At 36.6% G+C, this 18,084-nt stretch overlaps 1 protein-coding gene across 1 annotated transcript in view; it reads left to right on the forward strand.

Annotated features, from left to right (window-relative positions):
* The window catches only part of SYNE1 (spectrin repeat containing nuclear envelope protein 1), a 429,497-nt gene that overhangs the window by 194,763 nt on the left and 216,650 nt on the right, over positions 1-18,084 (forward strand). The window contains 11 exon segments of the mRNA XM_042446890.1: positions 240-549; positions 2,948-3,112; positions 6,177-6,533; positions 8,084-8,220; positions 8,570-8,747; positions 9,618-9,800; positions 10,378-10,521; positions 11,399-11,554; positions 12,680-12,844; positions 13,260-13,432; positions 15,042-15,195. Of these exon segments, the coding sequence (XP_042302824.1) occupies positions 240-549; positions 2,948-3,112; positions 6,177-6,533; positions 8,084-8,220; positions 8,570-8,747; positions 9,618-9,800; positions 10,378-10,521; positions 11,399-11,554; positions 12,680-12,844; positions 13,260-13,432; positions 15,042-15,195 (2,122 nt within the window).

Genomic DNA, 18,084 nt, shown 5'->3' on the forward strand with positions numbered 1-18,084 from the left:
GTGTATGCCCAAGTCCCATTAAATACAGTGTGGCATAGCAAAATGGTGTCCCGTATAAAAAATGGAAAAATCAAGATTTGATACTTGAAATTTATCTTTTTAAAAAAATATTTATAAGCTGTGGATTTTTGAATCTGTGGATAAAAAATCCGTGGATAAGGAGGGCCAACTATACTTTGCTGGTTCTTGACTTAAAGTTAGTGACATTTTGATCTCACTGTGTGTTTCTTTAATGAAAGTTTGTTGGAGTCTGTGGTTAATCAATGGAATGACTATCTGGAGAGGAAAAATCAGTTTGACCAGTGGTTGGAGTCAGTAGACCATAAAGTGGAACAGCCTTTGGACCCCCAGAATGGCTTGAAAGAGAAGTTTTCCCAGCTGGACTATTTCCAAGCTATAGTTTCAGAAATGGAAGATCATTCTAAGGATCTGCATCAGCTTATAGGCAAGGCAAGAGAACTCCATGAGAAAACTGAGGATGATTCTTTCAGAGAAGATGCTCAAGAGGAGCTGAAGACACAATTCAGTGATATTACAACTGTGGCCAAGGTAAATTTTTGGTACATAATATATCCCCTGCGATATTTTTTTAATCAAGGAAGTCTTGAAGTTTTAACAGTATTATGCTAATTTTAACCACTTTACTTGGTTACATACAATGGGACCTAATAGGCTCCATGTCAGTGTGACAGTGAATACACTCTGGGTTTAGTCTGAACTTGAAAAGAGCTATCCTACATACTGAACCTAATTCCCAAAATAGATTGAGCATCTTGGATAGCTCTTTTAAAATTCAGAGCAAAACATGGACCAGATTTAATTCCCTACTGACACAAGTGCCACTTGCTATTAGTGATTATATGGGTTTTCTGTATATTCCAGTGAAAGTCATGTTTATAAACATAAACTATCGAGAAATATGGAAAAAGAAGCTCATACAGTTGTGTAGTGGTGGACCAAAATGAAGTGAAGACAGGCTATAGGTAGGAGGAGGATAAAGAGAAGAACAGAAGACTAGCAGGTGATTAATGGTGGATCAAGGGGTAAACTAGTAGTTGAGTCATAGGTGAAATGTGGGGCTAAGCAGACAGGAAGGAGTGACCTCTGGCCGCTTTAATCTTGATCCAACTAGGACCTCAACAACTGCAGAGCCTGCTTCCAAAGAGAATTGCTACTGCAGGTCTCAAACCATGGTGCCAGGAATCAGTTTAAATCAACTCCTTTTGGCATCATCAGAGACACTTTGGGCTGCGTTGGGGGCATGCCTTGTCTAAACACTACACTACATACACACACCCAAAGCAGCCAGAAACCACTTCTTTTGGCCCATGTGTTTCAGGCCTTTCTTGCTTGGGAAAACAGCTGGAATATGGTTTGTATATCATTATTGGACACGCAGTTATTCCTGAACCAAGAAACAATTCACCTCTCCCCCCCCAAAACCCAACCAACAGCTGATTTAAGCTTTCTGTCCCAGACAGCTACAACTTGGCTCCAGGAGTTTTTGTTTAAAATGTACGCATCCTGTAGTTTCTTTAAAATAGCTTGCTTTCTCCCTTCTACTTAAATTTTGTGGTGTAATGCAGCAGATAGTCTTAACAATTTTTAAAATTCTGGAATCATGACAAGAAGTTGCTTTCTAACCATACCTGTTAGGAAATCAATACACAGAATGTAGGATGACTAAAGATGACTAAAGATATAGGAAATCAATACACAGAATGTAGGATGACTAAAGAATGACGAAAGAATATATAGAGATAATACTTTAGTCATCCTACATTCTGTGTATTGATTTCCTAACAGGTATGGTTAGAAAGCAACTATATATAGGACAAAATCCAGCAGTTAGTCATTAGAGCTAGCCCAGATGATCATGATGGAAGTTATGGTAGTTACCAAAATTCACAATTGTGTGAATCTTAGAATAATAAAATAAATATTTGATCAGTGGGAGAAGAATAGGGTGCTCAAAATTTATTAGATGTTTCCTGTGTATATAGTGTGGCTTCAAGGAAAAAATATCCGTGCACAAGTTCCATGAAGAATTGTGGTTCTTGAAGTTCCATGAAGAATTGTGGTTCATCTGGAATTTCTTCTTGGATAAGGAAATGCTAGAATACCTGAGAAGCTCTTTCATTTTTAAATTCAGTGATGGAAGGAGACACCTTGGGAGGGACAAAGATTTCTATGCATATTTCTTTTGGCTAATACATTTTGTTATAGTTGTGAGACTCCTTCATTCAGAGTGTAGATAGGACACATGAAAGCCCTGCACTACTCTCTCTGTTAATTATCACCTACTAGTAAAAGTACCCAGATTTGCAAGGTCATCACCTGCTGCTCTTTCTCACCACCACCACCACCACCACCACCACCATATTTTTGTTTCTTTTATATTGGTCTTTCTCCCTCCTTGGTGCTTATTCAGCCTGTATCACCTTCATCTGATACAGGTTATTCCTTGATCAGGCTATTCCTTGAACACAGTACTGTATATACTCATGCACAAGACTAAAAATTTTAGTTAAAAAAAATCAACCCAAAAAATCTGGGTCAACTTATCCATGGATCAGTGTGTGTACTGTACTTTAACTCTTATCAGAATAGAAACTGTCCCCTTCTCTGAGTGATGAATGGCGAGAGCTTAGTCCATCCTAGGAGAAGCTAAAAGAAGGACCAGTCCCCTCTGCTCCCCCCATTGCTGCTATGCTTCTGGCCTTTTTAAAAGCCTAGGTGAGAAAATAGTGGTGTTCTCTGGCATCGTTTTTCTTTCCTTTGTCCTTTATATTCTTTGCTACGTGTCTTTAAGTTTTGCCCTTGACTTATCCACAGTTTATATCAAAATCCATAATTTTGGCTCCAAAACTTGCCCTAGACTTATACATGAGGTCAATTTATAATCCAGTATATACAATAATTCAGTACAGTCTCATTTTGATTTCAGGAAAAAATGAGGAAAATAGAAGATATTGTCAAGGACCATTTACTATACCTTGATTCAGTACATGAATTTACAGACTGGCTACATTCAGCAAAAGAGGAGCTTCACCGCTGGTCAGACACATCTGGAGATGCAGCAGCTTTAAGGAAAAAACTGGCCAAAATCAATGTGAGGAATTCTTCTGCAGTAGTTTTACTGTTATGTTTTGTTCATAAACCTTTAGATATGGCATGCTGAGTGTTTATAATATACAGAGTTTGGAAATGTTACCTTTCTGGACTACAAGTTCCAAAATGCTCAAGCCAACAAGGGGAGTGGCAATGGGTGCATCACCATTGTAGAAATAATGCAGTTTGACAGCATTTAAACTGCCATGGCTCCATCTTACACAAATCTACATTTGTGAGGCACCTTCATTCTTTGGCATAGAAGGCTAAAGATCTTGTAAAATGACAAATCTTAGGATTCCATAAGATGGAGCTACAGTACTTAAAGTCTGAAGTGTTGTAGCTCTGTCTGAAGCAGTGAATGAGAAAAGTTGAGCCTCCCTTCCTTCAGTGGAAAGACTGTGCTGGATCAAAAGCCATCTGAAGCTAAAAACAGTCTATTTGTTAATGAACGACAATATCTGAAGACAATCAAACATATTTAAAATTCACTTTATGCATTTCTTTCTGATACCACCTTTGTCCTCCGATACTGCCCTCTTCTCTTAAACATTGTTTACTTCAATAACTTTAGTTGACTATGGTGATATGTTGGACATCACATGTAGTCTGATAAACAAAAATCAGATAAACAATGTGTGTGTGTGTGTGTGTGTGTGTGTGTGTGTACCCCCCATGGATAACAAAATCCACAGATGCTCAAGTCCTGTTGTCTATTAGGGACAACGGGCACCTGTGAAGAGCAGCATAACAGTGGCAGGCTGGGAGGGATGGAGGAGGGCGGGGGTGGCTTGGGCGGGAGGATGGAGCAGGCAGAGGCTCCAGCGGTGCAGCACTTCCCATTCCTTCCCTTTCATTCTTCCTCTTCCACAGGGTCTCATTCAAACCAGCCCCCCAGGATGCTGCTGCAGTGGGGGTCCTGTGCACATATAGGTCTGGAATAGCGCCTCATGGTCGCCCCTCATGGCAGAGGGAGGGAGGCAGAGGCACATCTTTGCTCAGCTACCCAGCCGTCTCAGAGGAAGTGGAGCCAAAGATCCTCACCCCTAAAGTCCCGTTGTCCCTAACAGCAGTGCGGCTGTGTGCATGCGTTGCTATTGGGGACAACGTGAGCTTACCATCCCCGGATACTTAAATCCACGGATGGCAAGTCTGCATATACTGAGAACCGACTGTATTAACTTGCATGTACCATACCTTTAACAGAGCACAACGCAAAAGACCAATGAAGGAAAAATAGCTTCTGTTTATCTATTATATTAAATGCTTGAAAGAATTGTTAGTGTTTGAACCTTACAACTGAGACCTCAAAATGTCAATAAGCTGATATTTTTTATATTACATGCCATGTTAACTTTATAACTATTTAAAATATTTTAAACCACTTGCCATTAAAAAAAAATCCTCAAAGTTGTTTACAGCATTAAAATACACATTGAAACAAAATCTAATAGTCAAAACAACAACATTTCAAAATACAGATATACAAAATTACCAGGGAATGGCCAAATGAGGATGTGTATTTTCTCATATTCTTTCCATTTCTAGGCCATACAACATTTATTAATACAACTGATACATATATCACCCTTGTTGTCCCTTAGTGTCCACAGTCAATCAAATCAAACTTGTTTCTGTGTTCTAGAACAGAAATAATATTAGTAATTGTTTTTCTGAAAAATCCAAATTTTTCTCAGCAAAATAATTATTGTGCAATACTTTGGGACATTAAATAAATTGAGAATACTGTGTGGGAACATTTTTTCTCACATAGCAGGGAGAAAAGTACTTTAATTATTCATCCACACATGTGAATATAAAATTTGTTTTAGATTTACATTCCTGGTAAGGATATTACTACAGTCCTTCCTCCACATAACAGGGTTTGTGAACCAGCACCATAGATGAGGCCCATGTGTACATTTCCATCAGATAATGCCCTATAGAAGTGGTGAGCAAACTGCACCCCTCCAGAGGTTGCTCTTCAGCTCCCAGAATTCCTCACCCCCTTCACTACATTGGCTGAGCATGTAGTCCAAAAACTTTTCAAATGCTGCACTTGTCCTGCTGCTATTCTATAGGTGGTGGCACAATCAGAAGATCCCCTCTGAAGAACATAAACATCTAGCAGATCTGTACAGAAGGTGACGATTCTTCATTTTATCTGGGTCTAATTTTTTTAGGGCTTTATATATTAATAACATACTTAACATGCTTTTGGATGTACAGTAGACCCACCACATTCACTGGGGTTAGGAATACAGGAACACCCTGAAAATGGGGGAAATGCAAATAAAAAACATTATTATTTTACCTGAAAGAACACCACTCGAACCGCTCCATCCTTCAGTGCAACTCTATGTTTAACAGTCACTGAAAGTTGACCATAGAATTGTGTTGGAGGACCTACAAATGCCTAGAGAAGTGTTCCTTCTAGAACTCTACATCCTCCAGTGCAACATCTGGGAGACACTGACCATAGAGTCACCCTGGAGGACCTACAGATCCCTAGAGAGAACATATTAATCATAACATGAATAATCAAATTCTCAAAAGTCAAAGCTGCAAATGTGGATGGCCGACTGTAATAGGAAGCCAGTGTGGATTTTTTACATACAGTTTTAATATGGCTTCATACTTCCAAGGCATTCCCAATGCATATATATCACATCGCTGTAGTCTAATTATGAGTTTACTGATGCATGTATCACCCATGTTGTCCCTTGGTGTCCAACATCTATCAAATCAAACTTGTTTCTGTGTTCTAGAGAGGAAAATGAAGACATTTTCCTTCACTTTTTGATTTATGGAACTCTCTCTGATTTTGGGCTAGTTTTGATACTTTATGCACAGCTTTTCTTTTTTGTTTTGCCAACTTTGTTGTTTTAACCTTCCTCATACATTTTAATGCAGAATGTAATTTTTGGTGCAACTGCTTATGAAGGTGGAGCAGTCGGCAAAACGGCTCTCCCAACTGCTGTGTGCTCTTTGTATAGTAAGTGTGCCCTTATCCAGCTGGAGTGGATCACAGCCATGTCAGTTACCATGACAATATTCCATTGCAGGAGCTGATAGATTCCAGACAGACTGGTGAGAGCCGCCTAAACAGAGTTCAAATGCTCTCTTCTGCTGTGAAACAGAACACAGCTACTCAGGGCTGCAAAGACATAGAGGCTGAAATGCAGGCCCTTCAGTCTGACTGGAAGCAGTGGGAAGGCAGCTTATTCCAAACACAGAAGGACTTGCAGGAGCTGCAGAATCAGATGGCCTTGTCGGAGCAGGAGTTTACCAGGCAGGCTGCTCATCTGGAAGAGGCCCTGCAGCACTTCAGCATGCTGCTTAGCACCTGGTCGAAAAGCCTGACCCCTCTGGAGAGTAAGCACACAGACAAAGAAATTGTGGAATTCTGGCACCAAGAAAAGGTAAACTATTTTGTTTTTATTCTGGTCTTTTATTTTAAATTTCTTTTAAAAGGATAAAATGCTGTTTAGCAAGATAGAGGGAGAATGCAGTGTGCAGTAACACCTAAACTGGAAATTTCAGAATATATTTCTAACTGGTTTGGAAGAGTTGGTGTAGAAGGCATAATGTCACAGAATCTTGAAGAATGTTTACCACTTTTCGAGTGATTTCCTGGCCTCCTGTGCACACATACATTGCATTGTTTATAGCACTGAAGCTGGGGCCTCTGCGTAGAAGAAGTTGTAAGACACATCAGCTTAGTTCCTTTGGCATTACAAGATACTATGTATTCTGCTTCATCACAACACTGAATGAATTGTTGTAGGCCATTGCCTGAACAGGAAAAATGGTGTTCAGATACTATCCATGTCGTGGTGATACTTTGTTATAAAGAGTTTAGGTTGCTAGTAATCTGACAGGTCTTGAGCTCAAACCATTCCCCATAGTCCTTTTGTAAGTTACCTTTTGGGATGCATGGGAAACTATTGTTTTATTAAAACTCTGTAGAAAATTCCCCAAGTGTTGGGTAGAACTTGGCTTGGAGTATCTTAGGTGGGTTACAGACCGCCGAAATGCGGTGGTCTGCTGCCACCGCCGGTTGCTGCATCCTGGAACTGCAGCAGCCAAACGGCACGGTTCCCGGACGCAGCAAAGAAGGAGCACGAAAATTGTGGCGTCACTTCCGCCGCACGACATGCGGACGCAGAGCGTCCGTTACGTCAAAATGGCGGTGGCCATGTGGAACGGCCGCCGCCATTTGTTACAGACTCAGTCCATGCTAGGGTTAGGAGTGTCTGGAAGAGATGCCCCTTTCTAACCCTAGCACGGACTGAGTCCGTCCTAGGGTGCCCGTTTTTAACGGGCCTTAGTTTCCTAAGAGTGGCATAGGGTGGCTATGTTTTTATATATTTATTTTTCCTTTAACATTAAAACAAGTTTCATAGCCACTATGAGTTTTTAAAATTAATTTCTCCCACTGATTTCAGAGTTATTAAGGCCAAAGTTCAACTCCTAGTTTCAGCTATAGTAGAACTACTGAATGAATGGGATTTACATAAATGTTGAATAATCCATTAAAGAGTTGGTGGACTTATTGTAGCAATTTAATGTGAGCATTAGCTGCTTAGTCTACTGGGAAGTGGCTAAAGCTTGCAACTGTGACACAGTGATATTTATCCAGGACTTTTAGAGAATAATGTGCCACAAAAAGTAGTAACTTTAGTCATTAGTTAAATTTTCTGTACTCTTAAAACAGGGATGGAAATCATTCAGCTCTCCAGATGTTGTCAGTCTATAATTCCCAGCAGCCCAGGGCAGGAATGCTGCTGAATTCCAACAGCATCTTGAGGGCCTCCCAGCAATCAACACTTCTGTTTTTAAAAGAGCAATTTATATAAATGATACCAGTTATATACTAGGGTAAACAGAGGATGTTGTATAGCATTTGTAGTGCTACATAGAATTCTACAGAGAGAAATGTATGTCTTGAATATCATTTTGTTTTAATTAGGAAATGTTGGATGAACTAACAAAGGCAGAACATATGAATGATGATGTTAAGACCCAGTTAAATGACCTTTGTCGATTTTCCAAAGATTTGAATATCTATTCTGCAAAGGTATCACAGTTAATTAAAGAATATAACAGGTACGCTTCCATTCATAAAATAAATAACTCATGGTTCTTGTGGGTTGTGTTCTGTGGCCTAACCATGGTTTTATAATTCTTTCAATTTTAATATATATATTAAAATAAAATAAATAATAAAAATATTGTAAAAGCACCAAGAAGTAGATTTTCCTTCTTTGCATTAACAAATGTGGTGCAGATGTTCTTTTATAATCAAACAGATGTCAGAGGAATATTAGATTGCTTAGTTATATAATGTATATTTATTTTTTATTTTGTATATCACATTGGAAGAAACTGGTTTCTTTCTGTCTGTCTGACATATTCTCAATCTACATTTTCATTGTAAAAACATGGAAACCTGAAGTCTTTGTCTTCAAGCTTCGAAAGGTTGCCTAAGTAAAGAGCAGGTCTTACAACAGAGATTCAGAACAGCCTTCAGAGACTTTCAGCAGTGGCTAGTCAGTTCAAAAATCACTACTGCCAAGTGTTTTGATGCACCTCAAACTGTCAGTGAAGCTGCAGCAAACATACAGAAAATACAGGTAACTTAACGCACATGATTTGTCATTCTCAAAGCTGTAATAATTTCCACTTCATATGGAATTTTTCTGTTCCTTATTATATTTATGTCTCAGATGTGTGGAGTTTAAACCATGATTTACTCTGTGGATCATAGCAAGGAGTTAATTTTTAACAGCACGTGAATACAGTTGCAAATAATTGACAGTTGGAAAAGAAATATTAACCTGCAGAAAATTCTTGTTTCTTTAATTAAAGATAAGTTATGTATGATACAGTCAATAGTTTAGCCTTATGGTAATGAGACAAGGCTCCTGCAGGTTCATGTACCTTCTCCCTCTTCCTGGCATGACCATGATAAGGAGTTGAAAAACATTTGTTGTAATTTGAGATTAACTGCAGCCAAATTAGAAACAGGATAACTCCTGACCATAGTTTATGGATCTGATTGGTTTCCACTAACCATAATTTAGGGCCTTGATGACATACTATTGTACTTAATCTAAAATGGAAGTGGGTCCGTAGCAATATTAGAGATGGAAATGGAAAGTTCAGTGAACAAGACCCAGTGGGAGGTCAGACATGTTCTTGAAATGCTAAATAGTGATGTATTGTTCAATTACAGTTGGTTTTTATTAATTCATGAGTAAGATGAAGACTACTATGTATTATATTTGTTTTAAAAAAATCTGTTTAATAGCCAACACTATCTTGTCAGCAGTGAGGGGGAAAATGGGAGATAGACTACCCATCATGGTTAGAATGTTCAATGTAAATAAAGATTAGGACAGCAACCAGTTGCGGACACTGTTTTATTTACTAGATATAACGTGTAAACTAATTCACACTTTCCCCCCAGTTTTATAATATTTGGCAATGTTTTCTTTGCTTAGGAATTCTTATCTGAAACTGAAAGTGGCCAGCATAAATTAAACTTGGTGGTGTCCAAAGGAGAACTATTAACATCTGTTTTGCCTAAAGAAAAAGCTAAATCCATCCAAACTAAAGTTGTCTCCGCTAAAGAGGAATGGAAAAAATTTATCTCCATGCTGCATCAGAAGGAAACCACCTTGGAGGTATATGCCAAGCACAAAATATATTGATTCATCAGAAACATTTTTCTTGTCTTGTCTTGTCCAAAAAATAGAAATAAATTGAGTTTTATTTTACAGGAAATAGAAGAGTCTCAGAAACCTATCACTAAAAATATTTTTTGTATTCCAACCCATTTTGAAGTTCAGGATTTTGAATTATGCTTAAAATGACTATCAGCCAAATCAGCTGTTTTAAGACTAGAAAAGTGTATTCCTTACATCCAGTAGTCTAGCCACTTTATTTATTAACTAACTTCCACTCTTGAACAATCTTTGAAGAAAGTCTCATTTGCATAGTCCCAATAGAATTTTTGACTAGTCCCAATTAGGAAGTCAGAAAGAGTGTACTTGGTGTGGCATTTGAGTATCCAGTGGAAAAAGTGGTTGGAATTGTTTACCAAATAGTGAACTTCATTGAATACCACCTCCCAGGTCAAAAGAGAGAGAGAGAGAGAGAGAGAGAGATCCAGCATAAGAAATACAGGTTTGCATCATCTTCTCTGCTTAATGGTATCTATAATGCAAAGTGTCTTATGAATTTTTTTCATGTTATTTTTAGAACTTAAAGGTTCAGATGAAAGACTTTGAAACTAGTGCAGATCCTCTTCAAGAGTGGTTAAATGAAACCCAAAAGACAGTGCAAGAAAGCAGTAATCGTCTTCATGACCTCCCAGCTAAAAAGAGAGAACAACAAAAGCTACAGGTGATGATAACACATGGGTTTAAGTTTGGTTCCCTTTAGGCAAGTTTCAGCACCAATAGTTCTTTATTTCATGCTTTGTTTCCTTATCTCATGGATAGATCAATTCAGCTGATCAGTTCAAAACACTGAGATTTATGCTTCGTGTTTCACAAAAGTCCCTGAATCTTTGAATACCATAATATTCATTCCATTTTTGTATGCTTTTACAATGCAGAGCAGATATATATCCTTTAAATGACCAGTCTTCTCCCCCCCCCCTAATATTTTAAAACAAGAATTAAAAAGTTCATATAATTAACATTGTTATCAGGAAGAAAGTGTCTTTTTTTTCATTTCAGAAATCAGACATTTATTCTGAACATTTCTCCACTTATAAGTTCTTGGTTTGATCAGCATCGTCGTCATTATGAGCATCACTTTAAAATGAAATAACACTAATCAGACTTCACAGACTTGCAAAAATATGAGAGTGATGATATTTATAAATAAGGAAACTTTTTTGCATAGACATCCATGATGTTCATGTGGTCACATTCCTACACAACACTTAGAATCACAGTTGGGAGGATAGTGGAATGGAGATGAAGGAGTTTTATGCATCTTGCCATCAAAAATATTCAGATGTGCTTGTTGAGAAAATGTCTGCAAGAAAATCTCTGCCATGGGGAGAGTTGTCTTAATTTCCATAATACACAACAAACAAGCAACAAATGCACATTTCTTGCACTTTAATCTGACCATCTGGAAAGTCATTGCATCCATTATCCTTAACCCAATTTTGCTGATTGCCACCCCTTTAATTTCCTTTGCTGCTTGCCTTCTTTTTGCCTTGCTTTGTTGCATCTACCCTTAACAAAGACCCGCTTATGCTTTACAGTCTGTCCTTGAGGAAGTAAGGTGTCATGAATCTCAGCTCAACAAGCTGAAAGAGAAAGCTCAGCAGCTTTGGGAAGAACAAGCTGCCAGCAAAAACTTCATGCACAGAGTATCTCAGCTATCTTCTCAATATCTTGCTCTGAGCAATGTAACAAAGGTAATGCACCTATCCTTGCATGCTTTTTTGTGGCAGCACTAATGAAAAAAGAAAGCCCACATTCTGAAATTCTGCAGTTCTGTATGCGAAAAATGTTGTAACTTCTTGTGTTGTAAACAATATTACTTAGCAATGCATATAACAGCTTGCATACTGGCAACAGAGCATATAAACCAACGCAGGCCTAGATTCAATTGCTGCTCCCAACTAGAGTAGATCCACTGAATCAATGAGAACTTGTTAACATTTATATAAGTTTATTTGAGACTTATTTGGGATTAGGAAATGGATGTTGGTCATATCTAGGCCATGACAATAGTACAAATCTGTGGGAGAGACTGCTATACCACTTACAATAACCAGGTGATATGATATGGGGAAAGAGTAAGTTTAAGAGTCATAAATTTAAAAAACTCACCCCACCACATATAACATTTTTAGAAACTGTCAAGCAAAAAGGTGCCTTATTACATGTAACTGGTCAGGTAAAAGACAATGGGGTCCTTTAAACTGATTGATGGTTCTACAGAGGAGAATTATGCTATGTTCAGATAACACCATAATCTTCCATTTGGAAGACTATAGTGATTTCAAGAGATGTTATGCTTGATTCACCAGTGTGCCCTAAAATACAATACAAAAGAAGAAGATAAAGTTTGGCATGCTATTAGCATATCTACTCCATAATACATGAAAAGTATACTTGCTCTTTAAATATATTTGTGACATTGAGTTCCATCTTATATTATATATATAGTATATTTATATATATATAGTATAAATACTCAAAATAAAATCAAATGCACTCTGTTTAAATAAAATAAGAAAAAAATGGATGCATGTCCACCATAAATTATGAGTATATACGATATGTGTGGCGTGCATACACTAATTGCTAAATATGCATACAGTAATTCTGGACAGTTTTCACTTTTATTCCTGGCAGATGGACCTCAAGCGAAAACAGATAAAGAGAATTTGATCCAGTTGAACTATCTTACTTTCTACCCCTTGACTCATCCTGAACCTAGCCTTCTGAGATTTCCCTTTCTGATTTTTTTCAACTCTAGTGGAATGGTAGATTATCTGAATGGTTGGTAATGTTAACATCTGTATGAATTTAAGGAAAAGGTCTCCAGAATGGACAGAATTGTAGCCGAGCACCAACAGTTCTCTCATGATCTGAAAGAGCTTCAGGACTGGATGGCAGATGCAATTCAGATGCTAGAATCCTATTGCCATCCCACTGCTGATAAAAATGCCCTTGATAGTAGAATGGCAAAGCTTGAGGTGAGTAAGAGAGCACAAGACATCTTTGCCTCATAAATTTCTTACTAAATATTTGTGTTCATATTAAGTTTATGAGTAGAAACTTATTTTGTTATTGTAATGTTAGCAAAAAAAAAAAAAAAGTATTGTACACATGTATATTTTTCAGGAGTAAAAAAAACCCCTGCTTTTCTATCTGCTGTATAAATATATAAAATCAGGTAAGATAATTTATAAATCTGGTAAGGTGTTGAGTATCAATATTGTTCATTGCTGCTTTTATCAAATCCCAGGACAAGCAATTCATGAACTTTTTGTTTTTTAAAAAATTAAGAGGTTTTTGTGCAAGTGAGTTGGGGAGTGGAAAGATTTCTTTGCTTGTGCAATAACATGTGCATCTTTATGATAAGAATGGAAGGATCTGTTTGTTTTCCAGGGACTGCTTTCAGTAAAACAAGAAAAAGAAATCCAGTTGAAAATGGTGCTGACAAGAGGAGAATCTGTTTTGCAAAATACATCACTAGAAGGAGTGCCTATAATAGAACAACAATTAAGAACTCTTAAGGACTCCTGGGCTTCCCTTTTGTCTGCTTGTATTCATTGTAAAAGGTAAAAGATCCGAGGAGCAAAGAGAAATGGATAAAATCTACATGTACACAACATCCAAATAACGAGCAGTGAACTATGTGTTATCTTAATTAAAATTATAAACCATTGGGGTGCAGTTGCAGAAGTCACCTGAATCTTCCCCTTGAATATTTTATTGGTTTTGGCAAGTCCAATGTATGTATAATCTTAGGATAATTTCATGATTCAGTTTGCAAACTTTGTTTAACTTTTCTCTACATGAGGTTCAAGGTACAAGATTCCAAAAAGAGAACAAACAATAAAGCCAAATAAGAATCCTGAAAATGTGTACTCTTAACAGATTAACTCAGAAGTGACATTATGTGAGTCACACTGTCTCAGCGTAAGAAGAAGGCAAAGGCAAAACCCCTCTGAACAAACCTTGTGAAGAAAACCCTGTGATAGGTTCACCTTAGGGTTGCTTTAAGTTGGAAATAACTTGAAAGCACACACACACACAAATTCTACTGAATTTGCCGCTGCTATAGGCTGCATCTACACTGCAGTATTAATGCAGTTTGTCATGGCTTTAATTGCCATGGCTCAATGCTATACAATTCTGGAATTTGTTGTTTTGTAAGATATTTAGCCTTGTCTGTCAGAGAGTTCTATTTCTAGAATAAACTACAAATCCCATTATTCAATAGAATGGAGCCATGACAGTTAAAGCAGTGTCAAACTGCATTAATCCTGCTGAATGGCAGCAGCCTCAGTCTTGTAATTTATTTAAATAAATATTGTTTAGGATCAGATTATATTATTTTCCCCCTATAAATAATTATTTAAGAATAATATATGAAGAGTGAAATTTACCATAATACTCTCTTTAATCATTTTTTTTAATATGGATCACTACAGAGATGAGTAATGGGAGTCCATGATAGTTACTGTATAATGGTATTTCGTCCTTTCATGACAAGAGGAATGAGAATCAATACTTCTATATCAGCCAAGTCAAATAGAGTTGGCCCTCCATATTCATGGATTCTTTATCCATGGATTCAACCATCGATGGCTTGAAAATATTCAAAAATTATAAATTTCAAAATACAAAACTTGATTCTGCCATCTTATATGAAGGGACACACATTTCACTATGCCATTACATTTAATGGGACTTGAGCATCCATGGATTTTTGCTATCCATGGTGGATTTTGGAACCAAATTCCAGCAGATACCAAGGGCCCACTGTAATTCATATCAGATTTTCACTATATCTCAGTTCTATCCTATTCCATCACCTCCATTGTTGTGTGCCTTCAAGTCATTTCCAACTTATTGCAACCCTAAGATGAACCTATCGTGCAATTTTCTTGGTGAGATTTGTTCAGATGAGATTTTCCATTGCCTTTCCCTGAATCTGAAAGAGTATGACTTGCCCAAAGTCACCCAGTGGGTCTAATGACCAAAGTGGGAATCAAACCTTGGTCTCTAGAGTCATGGTCCCAAACTCAAAGTACTACACAACACTGATCTTCTTGCAAATGTTACACTAAAACTGCACATCACAATCTTAACTTTTTCTTTGAACATGAATTTTTGAAATATATAAATTAGTTGGCATTATTTAAACATGCCTTTAAATTTCAGCCACCTGGAAGGAGCACTCTCCAAATGGACAAGTTATCAGGATGATGTTCGACAGTTTACTAGCTGGATGGACAAAGTGGAAGCAATTATAAATGCTTCAGAAAGGCAATGTGCTGAACTGAGGGAGAAAACATCTTCACTTAGTAAATCTAAGGTTAGTGGAAAATCCATTCTTCAAAACGGTAACAGCACCCTCACATAAACAGCCAAGAATTTTATATTATCTTCTCATCAGTAGTACCTTTGTGAAATATTACAGCAAGCTGTTTCTAAACTGTATTAAGCAGCTTTTTATTTTAGTAAGTGAAGCTGCCGTTAATTAAAAAAAAAAAAAGCAAGCCTTTTACAGGTACAGTTATTGAACACAATTAGGTGAAAACTTAACCACTCTTAACTTGTTTAATTTGTTGTTATTGTTGTTGTTATATTGTTAAGTATTATATTATGTTATATGTTATATTTATGCATGTATATATGCATACAGGCATGCATAGAATTGTTGTCATATTAAGTGTGGCTTCAGACTTATTTGTCCTGTACGAAAGCCGAAAAAAAGTTTCTAAATATGTGAAATTACAGAAGCTTACTATGCTTCTACAAACAATGGCACATGTAGATGTGCAGAAGGTATGTGCTTTCTTACCTGCATATGTGTTTCCCTTTCTGGAAATTATCTCATTTATGAAATAACATTGATTTCCACTTGCTATGTTAATGTTCACTGGTGGGAAGTAATGTTAAATAACTGTTCTGTACCTGCATGCTTTGTTATGGAATATAGTTTTAATGCACTTGTGTTCTGTTTTTCAGAAAAAACAATTTTCTTGAAGAATTTAATGCACTATACATTATTATATTTATATATGCAATTTTAGTTCTATTACATTCATTATCTGTATTTGGGAATATGGGAGAGAGTGAGAGACAGAGAACACTAAACACTGATTCAGATTGATTTTGTATTTACAAATACTGCTATAAGCAGTAGCTCCCATTGTACCTGGGATTTCTTTCAGGGATGTAATTCTTTGCTAATTTTGTCTTTGAGGAAAGAAACAAGTAATTTAAGCAATTTTCTTCCCGGTAGAAGTCTAGAAAGCTTTTAAAAACTGTGATTTTTGAATACTATACACAGTCCAGGAGTTATTCAGTGCAAAATTTACATATCGTTCTTTCTCACAGAAATCAACATTTTCTGCATAGTGACCAACATTTTCCACATAGGAATAATATTTCTTTTTTTAAAAAATCTTTTTATTACATTTTCAGTTATTAAAAAACATAAATCCCTTTCATATATACACATAATACATTACATTACATAACAAAGTAACTCATTTAACTCTTCCTCTATACATATAACAAAACAAACCAACATTTAAAAGACTTCCTTTCAGGTTGCATTCACCATATGCAATGTATAAATTATGATTTTCTCTTTCCGAATTACATTTTTGAAACATCTATGCATATTACCATTTTCTTTAATTTTCTTTCATTCTTGTAAAGAGCTGCTATCCATTTGTTCATTTAATTATCATTCATTATAAACTGAATCTTTACACAAACCTATAATGTTTATCAAACTATCCCACACAACCAATTTGTACTAAATCGGGTCCTCTCTTACCCCAATATTTTTTAATTGGTTTCCTTTCCTCTTCTAGTTTCCTTCAGTTTTATCCTCCATTCATCAACAGATAGATTGTGTTTATTTTTCCAATATTTAGCATACAAAATTCTGGTAGTTATGACTATTTTTAATATTAACTTTCTGTTTTGTCTCCTCCTCATCTTTTACAATATTGTGGATCATGTTAAGCAAAAATAATTCAATGGTATCTGTAAAATTGCCATTATCATTTCATGTACAGTCGGCCCTCCTTATCCATGGATTTTCTATCCACGGATTCCAGCATCCACAGCTTGAAAATACACTCGTCCCTCCTGATTTGCGGGGGATCTGTTCCAGAACATACACACCCTCCTGCAAATTGGAAATATTGCAGATATTCAAGCTCCATTGGTTATAATGGCAGCGTGCTCCCACGCACACACACTATTTGGTTGATCCTCGCTTGTTGTCCACAAACAGAGAGGGATGAGCGTATTCAAAAAAAGTATAAATTCTAAATAGCAAACCTTGATTTTCCATTTTGCTCTGTCATTAAATTTAATGGGACTTGAACATCCATGGATTTTGTTATCCACAGGGGACCCTGGAACCAAATTCCAGTGGATAACAAGGTCCTACTGTATTTTCTTATAGTATTTGGTTTCTAAGCTATATTTCCACTACATATGGTAGAAAGATCATAGTGGCTTGGCATTTCCAACATTTGGTTTTACCTTTATTATACAACATAGTCAGCATTGTTGGTTTTAGATACCAGCAGTACATCTTTTTAAAGAAATTTTCTTTTGAAATTCTGACATTGAGTGAATTTATTCATGTGATGCCAGGTCTTCTCACATTATTCTCACATTATTCTAATTCAATAACTTTGTCATTATCTTGGGACCATTTTGTAATTACCTGCCTAACTGTTTCTTGTTCAAGCTCTCTTTCTCACAAGATTTTAAAGTATTTTGCTATGTGGTGACCCCTTTCATCTGTGAAAATGTCATCTAATTCATTTTTGCCTATTTCAAAACTCTCCATCCTCTTGTCCATGCTAAATATTTCAGTTAGCTGTTTGTATAAGAACCAACTATTTGTTCATACCTTCTATTCCTATTTGCTCTTTTGTTTTCATTCTATATACTTTATCCGTTGTTAAAATATATTTGTATTTTAGCCAGGACTCTTCTTTTACTCTGCTCCTATAAAAGAAAGCTTCTTGGGTTGATACCCATATTGGTATACCTCTATAAAAGATCTTCTTAATTTTCATCCATACATTAAATAATGCCATTCTGATATAGTGATGGTCAAAATCTTTATTTTCCTCCGGCTTATTATACCACATGAAAGCATGCCACCCAAATCATGTGTTGTCTTTTCGATAATTAATATTCTTTCATTAGTCAGCTTTACCCGTTC

This window comes from Sceloporus undulatus, chromosome 1, assembly GCF_019175285.1.
Source record: "Sceloporus undulatus isolate JIND9_A2432 ecotype Alabama chromosome 1, SceUnd_v1.1, whole genome shotgun sequence".
Classification (NCBI taxonomy): Eukaryota; Metazoa; Chordata; class Lepidosauria; order Squamata; family Phrynosomatidae; genus Sceloporus; species Sceloporus undulatus.